This window comes from Corythoichthys intestinalis, chromosome 15 (genome assembly GCF_030265065.1).
Source record: "Corythoichthys intestinalis isolate RoL2023-P3 chromosome 15, ASM3026506v1, whole genome shotgun sequence".
In the NCBI taxonomy this organism is placed as follows: Eukaryota; Metazoa; Chordata; class Actinopteri; order Syngnathiformes; family Syngnathidae; genus Corythoichthys; species Corythoichthys intestinalis.
In genome coordinates this window covers 33,424,856-33,439,214 of record NC_080409.1, presented here as the reverse complement: position 1 = coordinate 33,439,214, position 14,359 = coordinate 33,424,856, and the positions used below count along the sequence as shown (strand labels likewise).

At 39.4% G+C, this 14,359-nt stretch overlaps 1 protein-coding gene across 2 annotated transcripts in view; it reads right to left on the bottom strand.

The window, feature by feature from the left end:
* sos2 (son of sevenless homolog 2 (Drosophila)) overlaps window positions 1–14,359 on the bottom strand; it is a 72,017-nt gene that overhangs the window by 18,076 nt on the left and 39,582 nt on the right. For both annotated transcript variants that reach the window (XM_057858866.1, XM_057858867.1), the window contains exons 8-16: window positions 9,428–9,526; window positions 9,213–9,340; window positions 5,834–6,489; window positions 4,290–4,371; window positions 4,086–4,208; window positions 3,854–3,966; window positions 1,808–2,030; window positions 625–744; window positions 402–564 (exon numbers count right to left, since the gene is read on the bottom strand). In XM_057858866.1, the coding sequence (XP_057714849.1) occupies window positions 402–564; window positions 625–744; window positions 1,808–2,030; window positions 3,854–3,966; window positions 4,086–4,208; window positions 4,290–4,371; window positions 5,834–6,489; window positions 9,213–9,340; window positions 9,428–9,526 (1,707 nt within the window). The remainder of the gene's footprint in view (window positions 1–401; window positions 565–624; window positions 745–1,807; window positions 2,031–3,853; window positions 3,967–4,085; window positions 4,209–4,289; window positions 4,372–5,833; window positions 6,490–9,212; window positions 9,341–9,427; window positions 9,527–14,359) is intronic.

Here is a 14,359-nt window from a genome sequence, read left to right as displayed (position 1 = left end):
TGATATCTTTGAGGCCGACCACATTGCACTGACAGCGCACAATCTTTAAAGTTGCTTGTGCAGCAAATATAAACAGTTTTATGATCCGGCAGCTTAATATTTTTATGTTATGACAATGGTGGAGTTTTGTTTTGTGGGGGGAGGGGGGGAGGCTGAGAAACACGAAGTGTGGCGTAGGGTGTGAGAATGGCCCTAACTGCATGGGAGACACACACAATGCGTAAGAGTTGAGAACCCTGTGCATATGCAAAAGGAGGACGGAACTGGGCATATTGACGTTAATTTTGTTCATAAAAAGATTTTTGATCGATCAAATCTTTCTGTGTAACTATGTAAATATTCCTATGGCTAATGTATGCATTTTTCATAAATTTGGGTGGCGTGTAATTTGCAGTAGTGACCTCATAGGTGTGGTCCAGGCGGTAGACTGGGACTGAGTTGATGGCGCAGACCACCTCAAGCACGCCGTTGAAGTTGTTGAGTTCCTGAAACACTTGCAGAATCTCAATGACGCGCATCCACACGGCCACGCGCTCTTCCAGGTTCTTGGTCTCGACAATGCACCTGGGGCACATTGACACGCTTAGTTTGCTACTAAAGAGTTAACGGTGGTGGGACACTCACTTCTCAAACCACAGCGTAAGGTTGGTGGTGTGTCGTATCATCCGGAGCAAGTTGGGCGAGTTCTTCTCTTTGTCCTCTTTGGTCCACACGCTGCCAACCAGCTCAGATGGCCGTACGGCTCTGCGGATCATAGAGTAGTTTTGTTTTTTTGCCTCAGCCCCTAGGTGAAACCTATAGTATGCGGAGGTTACATATTTGGCTCTGTATGTCTGTATGTTTGCGTTCAAGTTAACTTAAGAGTGAATAAAAGGATTATTATCAATATTGCAGGATGCTTTTATAAAATGAAACTGAAAAGGTGATTTGGGGGTTATGAGGTGAAAGGTCAGAATAGGAATTTTGCGATAAGTTGATAACGGAATAGCCTATACAATTCAAATTTGTAGGGCGAAAATATATCATGTTTAAAACCTGTTACTCCTGAAAACTATTTGCTGTGTTTAGAAAATACTAGGCAATATTCAGCACAAAATGTTTATGTTTTTATCCCCCCCAAACCTGCCAAAGCATTGGGCTATACTTTTGGGCACTTTGGTTAATGACCAAATGACCAATTTATTTCTTAAATTTTCTGATCAGGTTTAATAAATCCGATGCATTTTATTGTTTTGTGGTACTGAATTTTACCGAATCAAATTGTACTCCAACCGTTATGGCTTTAAAAAGAAAGAAAGATACAAAACCGTTTTTGCATCACAACCCGTGTACACATATCGAATCGGCCACATGCCAAAGATTCCCATCCCTTAATTTAGAGTGCAATTTTTAGCTTTCCTTAGTATTCACTATTTTTAAAGGTATTGGTTTTAGTTAATTAAGTTTAGTAATGTTTTCATATATTGGGTCATTTCTCGGATAAACGAAAACAAAAACCTCAAGAAAATATGTTTTCAGTTTATTTTCTCATTTTGTCTTTATTGTTTTTAAATACTGCTTCCACGGATAAAATACGAAAGCTAAAACATTGTCGTTAATTTAAAAATGTTTTAGTTTTGTGAAAACAATTCTGTTATTGGTTCCGTCTTTTACATAGAATTCTTATTTATTGTATTTAACAAAACTGTCTCCGCAATTCTAGTTTGTGTAATTTTCTTCGTTTATGTTAACGACAACAATCATGTTGCGGATAAGGCAGTGCCTTTAGCAAGCGTTCTTCCGTCCGGTGCGAACTCTGTCAACTCACCTGTACAGCTCAGACTCCAGCAGGGTTAGCTGCCGGGCGATCTCAATTGGGTGCAGGGTCATGAGATCGAAGGAGTCCACCTGGCCGGCGCGGCAGATGTGCCACTCGATGGGAGGGGGTGGGCTTTCGAAGGTGATGTTATGGCTCACGCCGTTACTCTGTGTCTGCAGCTTGCGCCGGATGATCTTGTTGATGGACTCCACCCACTTCCGCATGGACTTGCCTGTGGCCAGAACAAACATGAATAAAAAAAAAAAAAGTTCACATATTATGGACAAGTGTTGCTACTGGCAATACCCAAATGCAGTGTTTCTAAAGGTATCAGCAAATGTCATTGAATGCTTTTTAATGCCATTTTAAACAAATTTAATGCCCAGGCCCAACTGCAGATAATTTCACACTCAAAAATTGTAAGCAGAGTTGTCCGATGACCAATATCAAACCGATATCGATACATGCGATCGTGGACGTAACATAATAATGGCTAATTTTATACTGATGCCCCACTGGATACATTAATAATGATAACTGTAACAACTTCAAGGTTTTCAAAAAAACATTCTGTGAAAAATAAGGGAACGGCAACTGAAGTTATAGAAAAAGTGCCTATATTGCACCACTATATTTATTGTTGAAATCAAAATAGTGCAAACGTTTTTTTGATCAAGTGCAAGTGCAAAATTCCAAAAAGGCACTACTATATGACATATGGCTCACACAGTGCTTCTGGCTCAATATAACAGCAAAGGCACACAGCTTCAGTACAGTGAATGAGGTATATAATGAGCTTCTAATTCATGATTGTTCGAACATTAATTGTTCATTTAATTTTTGCACCATGAATGCAAATAGTATGCTCACATAAGGAATCCCAAGCATCATAGTTGAGACATAGCTGATGGGCAATAAACATAACTGCTGTGCTAGGCTGTGACCAGCCCTTGAACAAAGGCAGAATACTTCTACATTCACTTTGATAATGAAAAACAGATGTCAATACCGTTTTGGCCCGAATATAAGACTGTGTTTTTGCATTGAAATAAGACTGAAAAAGTGGGGGGTCATCTAGATGTTATACCCATTCACGACGCTAGATGGCGCCAGATACCATCGAAGCGATGTTTTGTCATGACAGATCTCAGCTACTCTCAAGTTTAACCAGTTTGCATTATTTCATTGCAATGTTTTTCCTTATTAAGATTTGTTTCGAGACTACAGTTACAGTTAGACTTCTATTTGTTGGTTAATGCAGTTATTGCAATTTTGTTGTTTTATCACAATACATTGGTTTATTTACATTTCAAAAACCAGAAGCCATTTATTTACGAATGTGATTGCACTTTAGTTTACATATTTTAATGTTCAGATATTAAGATTTGAATGAGGCAAAATTACATGCTTTTTCTCTCAAATATATTGTTATAATCATTTGTTTCAGATGTACTGTAATTATTTTCTGAATGAAAATTATTTGGTGTTCAAAAAGTCTTTTTTCAAACTTGAGTCTTGAAAAAGAGGGTGTCGTCTTATTCAGGGCCGTGACGCCGTCTTATATTCGGACCAATACGGTATTATCATTTATAAATGATTTTATCGACCGATATAATCGGCTACCCAATAATACCGGACAACTCTAATAAATTATGTTAAACCATCAAGTTTAAATCATTTTTAATTTGTCGAATATTTAGTTTAATGCTTTTCAAGGCCTGAATTTTGACCAAATCCATTTAATAACTTTTAATGCTTTTTAATGACCTGCATAAACTCTGCAGTGAAGGATCAGGTTGCTCCAGAGTTGCTTTAAAAATTGACAGTTTTTACATTGACCACAAAATAACTTTGCCATATTACCGTTCTTTTCATTTTGTTACTTCCAGTAAATTGCTGTCGATGGCCAGCAGAAGGATCTTTAAATTAAGATTAAAACGGCTAGTTGGGTTTATTTTACAAACAAAAGGGTTTCGGATTGTGGCTCTGTGAAGTCCAGTCAATTGAATTCACTAAAGTACCCGTTGACATGACAGTGGGACTTAAACAGCTGACCTCGCAACTGGATTTTGCTGGTGATGTATTCCTCTAAGCGACTCCTCAGCTCGGGGTCATTTTCAAAGTCGTAGAAATGGTGCTCCACCCACTGACGGAAAACGTTAAGTACCCTGTGGAGCAAAAACAGAGCAAAACTGACCCATTACCTCGTAAACGCCTCAATATGAATTCACGTTTCATTTGATTTGACCCTTTCCCCCCTTGATCCTCGTCTAACTACGTAGCTCACCTGAGCTGGACCGGCTGCACGTACTCTTTCCGGAATCTCTGGAGCTCAGCCGCCATTGGCTGGTCACCGTTCCACAGGGCCTGCCGATCCTCCTCCGTGGGCTCCGGCTCTGGGATTTCGATCCTAAACAGACAAGGTGATGGCGGTGCTTTGAATGTCCTCGCGGCTATAACTTTGCTGTATGCGCTAAAGGCACAAGAGTACCTGTCAATCAGCAGCGTAAGAAGCTCCTGAGGTTTGCAGAAAGATCGGTACGTGGTCAAGAAAGTGCGCACAAAGTTAGGATCTAAAAGACACAAACAACCCAATATTAGCGCTTGTGATTTAATATAGAAACATCTACCGGAAAATTGGAGGGCTACAAAATTCAAGGACATTTTACAAAAGCGAATGATCCCTGCCAGTCTCTCCCAGTCAAAATATGAGACGTTTAGCCCCGTTTATGGCACTGAAACATGAGACTGCCGAGCCAATCCTCCCAGTTAAATGAATTGGATGTCTATTTTTCCTGAATAGTAGGCAATGAGTTATGACATTAACCCTGGGTGATAAAACGATATCGATAATTACCATTATATAATTTCTGTCAACATGAAGAATAAAAACATTCGATAAAAGTCGAAAGATTTAAACTGTAATTACACCTTCCGAACACCGGGGAAAAGGGGGGGGGGGGGCGCTGATGGGATCATGGCCTGTCACAGAGCAGCATTAAAGCCTGATACTGTGGACAGACTCATTTTTCTGGTATGTAACCTTTAAAGCAATGGCTGTCTTGTTTATTTGTAACATTTATGAAACTGAACATTTTCTTTTGTCCATTTATTTTGTTGACATTGTCTGCACAAGAGGCTTTAACATGTTGAGTGTAAATTAAAATAAGTTTGTCTATTTATGGTAATTTCATTTTTTGGGATTGCATGTGTCCCTCAGATATTGCGCCAAGCTGTGCATTTTGATTCCCTCATGTGCAATGTTTTGCATTTTGGTAACTTTTATTTTGTGCAATGTTCCACATATTTGTGAGTTGTGTAGTAGTTTGTCACCATAGATCTTTGCTGATATTAAAGATTGGTTAAAGCAGCATCTAGTTTTGTCAACTTTCACACAGGTGCAAGAATCAGACTTCATATTTCAAAGAAAAAAAAATGTGATAATTATTGATATCGACTGATATTAAAATTTTTATCGTGATAACAATTTTTGTCATATTGCCCAGGCCTAAATGAAATCGACTTCTGAGTGTTATTGGGCGGTATATTCCTTTTTTAATTCATTTTAATTTCTTTAATTTTGGTTGTTATTAATATTTTATTAATTCATAAATTATTAAAAAATATATATCAATAATAAAAAAATATATACAATAATTGAGACCTGGTGTCCACACGAGGACATCACATTTTGGGTCATGTAGGCAACACTTAGATACCAAATTTTGAAATCATGGCCCACATTAGAACAGATTTCCCACTGTAATTCAGTCAAATATTGTAAATAACACAAAATATGATCGAAATTATACCATTGAGATTTGTAAGCTGAGCAAATCAAGCCTTTGACAGTTAAATACCTGCTATATATGGAGCAGAAAAATCAGAAAAGTGAAGGCTTATATTTCAAGAATTTTGACCTCTAACTCTGAATGAACTCCAATTCACTCGGCAATAGATGTCCGATCCATCCTGGTGAGAACGGATTGGAGGTCTCTCTCCGTCAGTGGCACTAAAACATGAAATGTGTCTTACCGGCATACATGTGGTAGGTGAGCCTCTCTATGAGTTTGACCACAGTGCCCGCCTTAATGATGGGGATGCCGGTTTTGCTCTGCACTTTGTCCTCAAAGACTATGTTCTCCTCTGAGTCGTGCACAGCGAAGCGGTACAACTCCGGTGAGGGCAGCCGCAAGGGGTGCGCCTGCTCTTCGTGCTGCAACACAGTGTCAAGCATGCGGTCCAATGTGGAGCGGTACTGCAGTGTCACCAGCGCGGCCATCCACGCCGCCTTCTCCTCTGCAGTGCGCGCGCAAAAGACGGCACAGTTCTCGTCCTTGGCCATCAGCTCGAAGCCGTGCCGCAGCTCCGGCGAGTCCTCGCGGTCTATGATGCGCACCTTGCGCAACACAAATTTCTCTTTCAGGCGGTACTCGGCGCCGCTTCCCGAGCCGGGCAGCCGCGAGCTCTGGTTGGCCTTGCAGCTGATTATGAGGCCGTCGAACAGGAAGTTGTGGCGTTCGTGCTTGGCGCCGGCGCGCAGCAGCGGGCCCTCTAGGATGAACTCGCTGCAACATTGGCCGATGTCCTTGCCCTCCCAGCCGTCGATGCTCTTCTGGATCTCATTCATGCGCTTGATGGCCAGTTGTTTGCTACGAATCTGCCGGCTATACAGGCGGTACATGGGCTCGCTGCAGGGAGCAGACAGGACGCCGGTCACAAGACGAGACAAAAGCATTTCATTCAAATTATTAAGTTAGGACGAAAAACGGATTCCACCAGATATCTTTCCATAAACGCGAGAGATACGCACGTATTGTAAACAGTCTCCTCGATTGCACGTCTATTGTCAAGTGTGCACTGGCCATCGCGAAGCCGAACATTCACATTGTTTTCATTTTTTAAAACAGTAAAGGTGCTTACATAACAGTCCAGACTAGCAGTACTGTTCAATTAGCAACTAGCAGCTCGGGCTGCCATAATTAAACGACAATTATTTGGCTATCAAACCAGTGGGGCCGTTAGGCTTATTTTAGGGGGCCTTCAGCCCCCTTAAAATATTCTCAAGCCATATATAGAGAACACCCACATCACTACTTGTTCATATAGAGAACGTCCACATTAGGTCTGTCGTGATAACAAATTTTAGTGTGCAATATTTATCTCATAAATTATTGCGATATGCGATATTATTGCGCCCCCCACAATTTTTTTTAAACCAATTTACAATAACACAGTGAGAATACAGTATATATTAATAGATCAAGTACAACCAGTTAAACGCAATATATATTTACTCTTAAATTCAAAAATATTTTTTAAGAAATCACAACTAAAAACAATAGTCCATGCCTCTTAGTAAGACAACAATATTAATACCGCACAGAAACACAGAATAAATAAAATGTGTTTTTCAAGAAAAAAATCAAATAAAATTGCACTTAATAACTTGAGCATTTAGGCAAATGAAAACTTTTCCCCTCATAGCTTCTGCAATGGTGTTCCATAGGGATGCAACGATACAGTTAAGTCATGGTTCGGTACGATTTTCAATACGGGGGACACGATTTTCAATCCGATTCAATACATTTAATGCTCTGGGGAAAAAAATAACAATTTTTTTTTTTTTTTTTTTTTTTTTTTTGCTAACAAGCAAAAATTCAATTGCCATCATATAAACATGCATTTTAGTGCATAAAATTTATGTGCTTACTTCTTACCGATCTGAAGAAATTTTGTATAAAAGTGCTGAGAACAATCTTTACTGTTTGTAAAGTGAGGAGGGGCACACTGTTGATTGCTACAGCTCTCTTAGCACTACCAGCTAAGTTTACTACATGAGCAAAACATCCTCTGTGTCACGTACTGAATTAACAATATTTGCAGCATTATCTATAGTAACTGGTATGGATTGATTTGGCCCTCTTAACTTCCATTCAGTCATGGCGGTTTATAATTCATCGATGTAGTATATGGACTACGTGTCCCATAATCACTCTGGGCTCACGTAGCCAATGGCATGGGACGTAGCACATCTAGTTTGCCATGTCATGATATCTAGTGTGAACGCGCATTAAAAAAGTTAGCAAGTGCCACAGAAGTCACGTCTGCTCATTACTGCACAACATCAGCATATGACAATCGACTTTCATAAACAGGACGAGTTTGAAGCACAGCGCTCTTAATTTGCAACTCAATGTTCATCATGTCCATTCAGCTGTCCGTTGTCAAAGCAAGGTTGTTCGTAGCAGCCAAGTCGGTAACAACGTTTTGGCGGACTTCGTTGTAAATATCCGGTGTTGTGCCGAAAAAAAGCCGTCCCGTCGCCGCCCCTGACGGGAGCGCCCACACGTCAACAACACCCGCACGCTGGAGATCGTCTGCAGTCAATCCGGAGCACTGACGCAGCCGGTATACGTTGAACATTAGGATATAATGGGAACGTTTGGCTCCGGCGCTATTTTTTGCCGGATCTAATACCCCCCTGTTCTTAAAACCTAGTGACGCCCCTGTTTTAAACTAATAGACGACTATTCTGATAGTCAATTAGTCGTTTAGATTTTGTTGACCTATAAATTGCTGAAATACTCATTAACATATATAACTGATGAAAACAGTAAATATTCAGTTTTATTCTTATATTCATTAAGCTTTTTTTATTAAAAAATGGGAAAATACAAAAATATCTCATTCAACACAAAAAATATTAACAGAATTTTAAATAGTGGAATTTTTAAATGTATAGATGTAGTGTAATTCTCAGAAAATAAGCCGCTACTTTTTTCCCCTCATTTTGAATCCTGCGGCTTACTGTCCAGTGCGGCTTATTTATTTGCTTATTTGGGTTAATAGGTGACACTTTATTTAACAACGGCGTCATAAGGCTGTCATAAGTCATAATTATGACAGGACACTGTCATGGACATTATGCTTATGACAGATGACATTAGGTGTCATCCGGCATATTTTGTCACTAACTCCATTTTTGTCCAGCTCGGATCTTTTACATCCATTCAAAAGTGAGATAATTTGCCAGATGACACTAAATGACATCTGCCATAAGCATTCATTAATGTTCATGACAGTGACATGTCATAATTATGACGGTCTTATAACATTCTTATGACGCCGCTGTCAAATAACTTGTTTCCGGTCAATATCTTTTGGTGTAAATATCCTATAATACAGTGAGAGTGAGGAAAGTTGCAGCTTAATAGTCCAGTGCGGCTTTATCTATGAACAAATGCCGTTTTCGTGTAAAATTTGGTGGCTGGCGGCTTATAGTCAGGTGCGCCTTACAGTCCGAAAATTACGGTACAGCGTCATAATTAATCAAAATGATTAAATTTATTCAAGATTGCTGAAAACAAGGTGAAAGTCCGATTGTTAACACTTTGTTTTTAAGCGTACATACCCAGGTTTCCGCCGAGGCTGCTGTTTGGCATAGATGCGCTCCACGCTGCACTGGAGATTGAGCAGCGCCGTGATGGCCTGTTTCAGACACTCCCTGTCATCTTGGTCTTGACTACGCTCCTGAAGTTGCTGCAAAACAGCCAGGACAAAAAAAATCACATGTTGCTTCGTGCGCCAACATTGTTGAATTCCTAAGTGTATCATAAATGGTTGTACCTGCAAGAGCTCAAAGTAATGCATGCAGTGATACACAGGCACCATCATGAGCTGTGGAAGGACGTACTGGACGGCCTCTTTGAAGCCTTCTGCTACAGACTGCAGGGATGGAAAAAAACACATTTAACTCATTGACCGTCATTGACGGTGATAGATGTCATAATCTGTTTGAACTGGGGAATGTTCGCAGTAGACCAAGACAGATAATATGCTATTTACACGAATGCAGTGCTTTTTAATAATTTCTGTTACGCCCTCCTCATCATTTGTCAATAAAACAGTACACGAAGATTGTTGGGAAAATTTGGCATTACATAGGGGGCGGGGCTAAAGCAGATTATGAGGATTATTGGGGTGATATGTCAATAAGGCTAGGTTTACCCGCCAGGTCTTATTGCACAATTACTTTTTTTTTTTGTTTTTTTTTTGGCGTACCCATTCAGAGTTCCTTTTTCCATTGAGCCTGTTCAAAAATCACGCATGCACACAAATTCGCAGTCCTAGACACTCTGAGCAAACTGACCCGCATGAGCAGGAGCATCAAAACAAATGACTACACATGATGCACGCACACACACATACGGACAGTTTGCCTCGTCAGCCGTGTAAGCAATCTTGAAATATTGCTCATTTGGAGCAGAGAGCAAACCGAGCATTCTCAGGCTTATCCTCAACCTATTTAATTTTTTTATGACTTGTCAAGCCCGCTCCTTCCCCAAAAGCCAAGTTCAGACTAGGTGCTAATGCTAATGCACAGCTGCACGGGTACCGTAACGCCCTGTATCGCTCGATGTTTGCTGACGTAATTGCTGCATGAGTTCTGATTTGGGGAACTTGACAGTTCAGACCGTAGCCACATTCTGGAAAAATGTGGCCCAGATCAGATTATAACCACAGACAGCAGCCACATTCTGGAAAAATGTGGCCCATACGTATAACCGCATACGAAAGTGACCTAGACTGGATTTGAAATTATCCACTTTTATGCGACTTTTCCCATTCAGACGGTCAAGTTAATGCCTCACTCAACTCGGAAAAACACGAGAAAAATCGGATTCGTGCATTAAGACCTGCGGTATGAACCTAGCCTAAGTGATATGTCCATTTATTTGGCTTCATGCCGTCTGCTGCAGACATTACACACAGTAAACACACCGGTCTTTTCTTGTCTCTCACCACAGTCACTGTGAAGCCAAGTGCTATATAGAGGCGTGCGAAATTTACAATTTTTAGATTAATCGTGATTCGGCCGAGGAAGATTTGAGGACAATTCACAAACATCCAAATTCCGATTATTTAATCATACCAGGTAAAGCAGTACTAAAACACAGCGCGGTCTTCGGGGCGCAATGAGGAACCGACCGAGAGTAAATATCATGTTCAACTCATGCTGCTAGATAAAAAAAAACAAAGAAAACAACAATACCTGACTGCGGCCGACAGCCGCTACAAACAACGGCCAGTTGCTAGTTGCTACAAACATACGGCTACGATAGATATCACATATATATAGAACTAGATGCGAAATGACCGACGGCGGCGGCGTTAAAACATGTGTAAAGAACTAGATGCGAAATGACAGACTTGCCGGCGTTAGTAAACAGTCGCCCTCTTAAAGCAGTAGACTTCTCTGGAAGGCTCTGTTATAGCGAACCTAAGTAACTTTTTTTTCTAAAATACTCCTAAATCGGCAAAATCTATCTTTGAATAATGAAGCTGTTTTAAAACTTTTTGTCGAAAGTAGACAGAAGGGAAATTATGGAATAACGGGAGCAATTTAAAAGAGTAACGGTTGACTCAAAAAATTAAACTAATTGAATGTAGTTTAAAGCTGCTGATACAGTATTTATACAGTATTTTATTTACTATTTTGAACTGTTAACTTGATACTGAAATACTACTTTGGTTTAGCCTGAGAGGATTTTTAAACAATTTTGGAACTAATGTACGAAACATTAAAAGCGGAGGGTTGCATCAATAATCGATTTATAATCGACTCGTAGCCTCTGAATCGTAATCGAATAGTTAGGTGTCCCAAGATTCCCACCTCTAGTGCTATACACGGAAGACATTCCTTTGTCTCATTTTCCCCGTCACTCTCCATTTTTCACCCAGGTTAATTTTTTTCCTCAATGTATGTTCACTCCAGTCAATATCTTCCACTCTGTGATTTTTGTTCACATGCTTGGTCCATAAAAACGCGACACATTTTGGCAGTAATATGAGCACTGCCGTTTACTATAGTAAATGTGCAATTACCCTTTATTCAAGTTAGGCGCCTCCTTGGCATCCCCTCCCCCACAAGGTGGCACGTCTCACTACCTGAGAACGACTATACTAAGATAATGTAAATATTTGGTTGGCGCAGACTGAAGACTTGCAAACAAAGAAACAGAAAAAAAGCGTTAATTTCCTTCTCCCACAAACACAAACATGTCTACTCTCATCCTGATATTTCAAACTTCTAAAGAAGCTTGGACCCAAGATGACTGGCATTTGTTTGGACTTGCCCCTCTTGCTTCACTTGCATGCGGGTGCGCTTGATCTGTAGTCATTCCCAAAGAACACTGAGATGTACAGTGTATTTAAACTGTGTATAAAAGGCTGATATAGGCTAGGCTGGGGGAAGGAGAAGAAGTAACCGGAGAAGTGACAACAGCGGCATCCATTTCAATCTCCTCGTCCACTGATGCAAGCGCTCAGCAATCAATATGTGGACATAGTGGAGGCTCAAAGAGCCTAGAACTACTATCTACACATAAACCTCTGCAATTCACACATTTTTCTGTCAACGCCAGTGAAACTAGGGCTGCCACTGTAAATTGACAATTAATCGATTAGCAAATTAATTAGCAATTATTTTAATAGCCGATGAATCGATAAGGAAAAAGGTTATTTTTTTCAATTATCATGTTTTATTATTTTTGTAATATAAAAGGTAAACATTGTTTTCATATTTTTTTAATTAAACAAAAAATACCATATTGGCCCGAATAATGACGGCCCTGATTATAAGACGACCCCCTTGAAAAAAGACTTTTTGGACACCAAATTAATCTTTATACAGAAAATAATTGCAGTACATCCGAAACAAATGATTCCAACAACATATTTGAGAGAAAAAGCATGTTATTTTGCCTCATTCAAATCTTAATATCTGAATATTTAAATATGTAAACTAAAATCCTGTCACATTCGTAAATGAATGGCTTCTGGTTTTTGAAATGTAAATAAACCAATCTATTGTGATAAAACAACAAAATTGCAATAACTGCATTAACCATCAAAGTGAAGTCTAACTGTAGTCTTGAAACATCTGGATAAGGAAAAACATTCCGATAAAATAATGCAAACTGGTTTAACTTGAGAGTAGCTGAGATCTGTCAAGATAGAATATCGCTTCAATGATATCTGGCACCATCTAACGTCGTGAATGGGTATAACGTCTAGACCGCGAATATAAGACGACCCTCTCTTTTTCAGTCTTATTTCAATGCAAAAAACACCGTTTTATATTCGGGCCAATACGGTAAAAATAGTAAATATTCTGGGTTTTGTAAGATTTAATTTGTTAAGAAAATGAACAAAAAAATGTATTTCGAGTAGTCCTCAACATACATTTTATTCAACTAGAAACATGAGGGCACATTATTAACTGTCGCGGGCCACACAAAATGACGTGTAGGGATGAATTTTTTACACCTGTACTTCCCAAGAATATGTGTGGACAAAACAGGCTCGACTTTCCTTAGAGGAATTACAAGAGTGTCCATTTTGTGACAGTCAAAAAACAGTTGTCAGTGATCCGCCGTCAAGCCTCGTGGGATCCTAGCACCATTCAGTGCTATTTTTGCAAGGAATGTCCAAATAAAACAATGCGGCAGCGGTGAATAAACCATACTGTACACAGGACACCCAACACATGATGACATGCAAGCGGGGAGGAATTCCAGCAGCCCGCCCGGCTTCAAAGCGCAATAGAAACAAACATACTGAGTGACCTGACTTTTACCTCTGTGCAAAAAGTATCTGTATTGTCTTTTACAGGGGGTCAAGTCACACACCCTCCCCAGTGAACACCTCTTCCTTTGAAGGATTTTGAATTTTTTATTATCACGTCTCATGAAGTCAAATGAGCCTTGTGTCCTAATTGCAGATATTTTTAATTCATAATTGATGAAACCTTTAACACAGGACGTGACGGCGGCTGTTTTTACACCACCGAAGTGCGGCGGTTGAGGTCCACGCCCGTTTTAACTTGAAGTGGATCGACCAAGTATAACAGGAGATTAGTGCTGCAACGATTAATCGATTAACTCGAGTATTCGATTAGAAAAAAAGATTCAAATTAAATTTTGCTGTTTCGAGTATTTGTTTAATTAAAGTGGCGTTATAATGGTTTGTTTTTAAAGTGTTTGCATTTAGTTGTATTGATTTGGGTGAATACACTGCCCTCTAGCCTGCCTAGAGAATATATCATCCTAGAAAAATTGTAATCATGACAGACCTATAGTACTTATTAGCGCTGCAACGATTAATCGATTAACTCAAGTGTTGGATTAGAAAAAAATATTCGAATTAAATTTTATTGCTTCGAGTATTCGTTTAATTAAAGTGGCTTTGTAATGGTTTATTTTTTAAGTGTTTGCATTTAGTTGTATTGATTTGGGTGAATACACTGCCCTCTAGCCTGCCTCATTTCACATGGCTGAATCCAGCTGCTCCCTGATAAGACCAACATAAGCTAAGTTTTTGTTTGAGCTTTTTTTTTTTTTTTTTTTTAAATGCATTTGTAATTTAGTTTATAGGTATATTTTGTCGTTTTTTTTTTTGTGGGCATATGTGTTCGAACCATTTGTTAAGAGCATGGTAAAAAGCAAAAATGTTAGCATTTTATAGCATTTAAGCTAGCGGACTTTTACTATGTAAGTT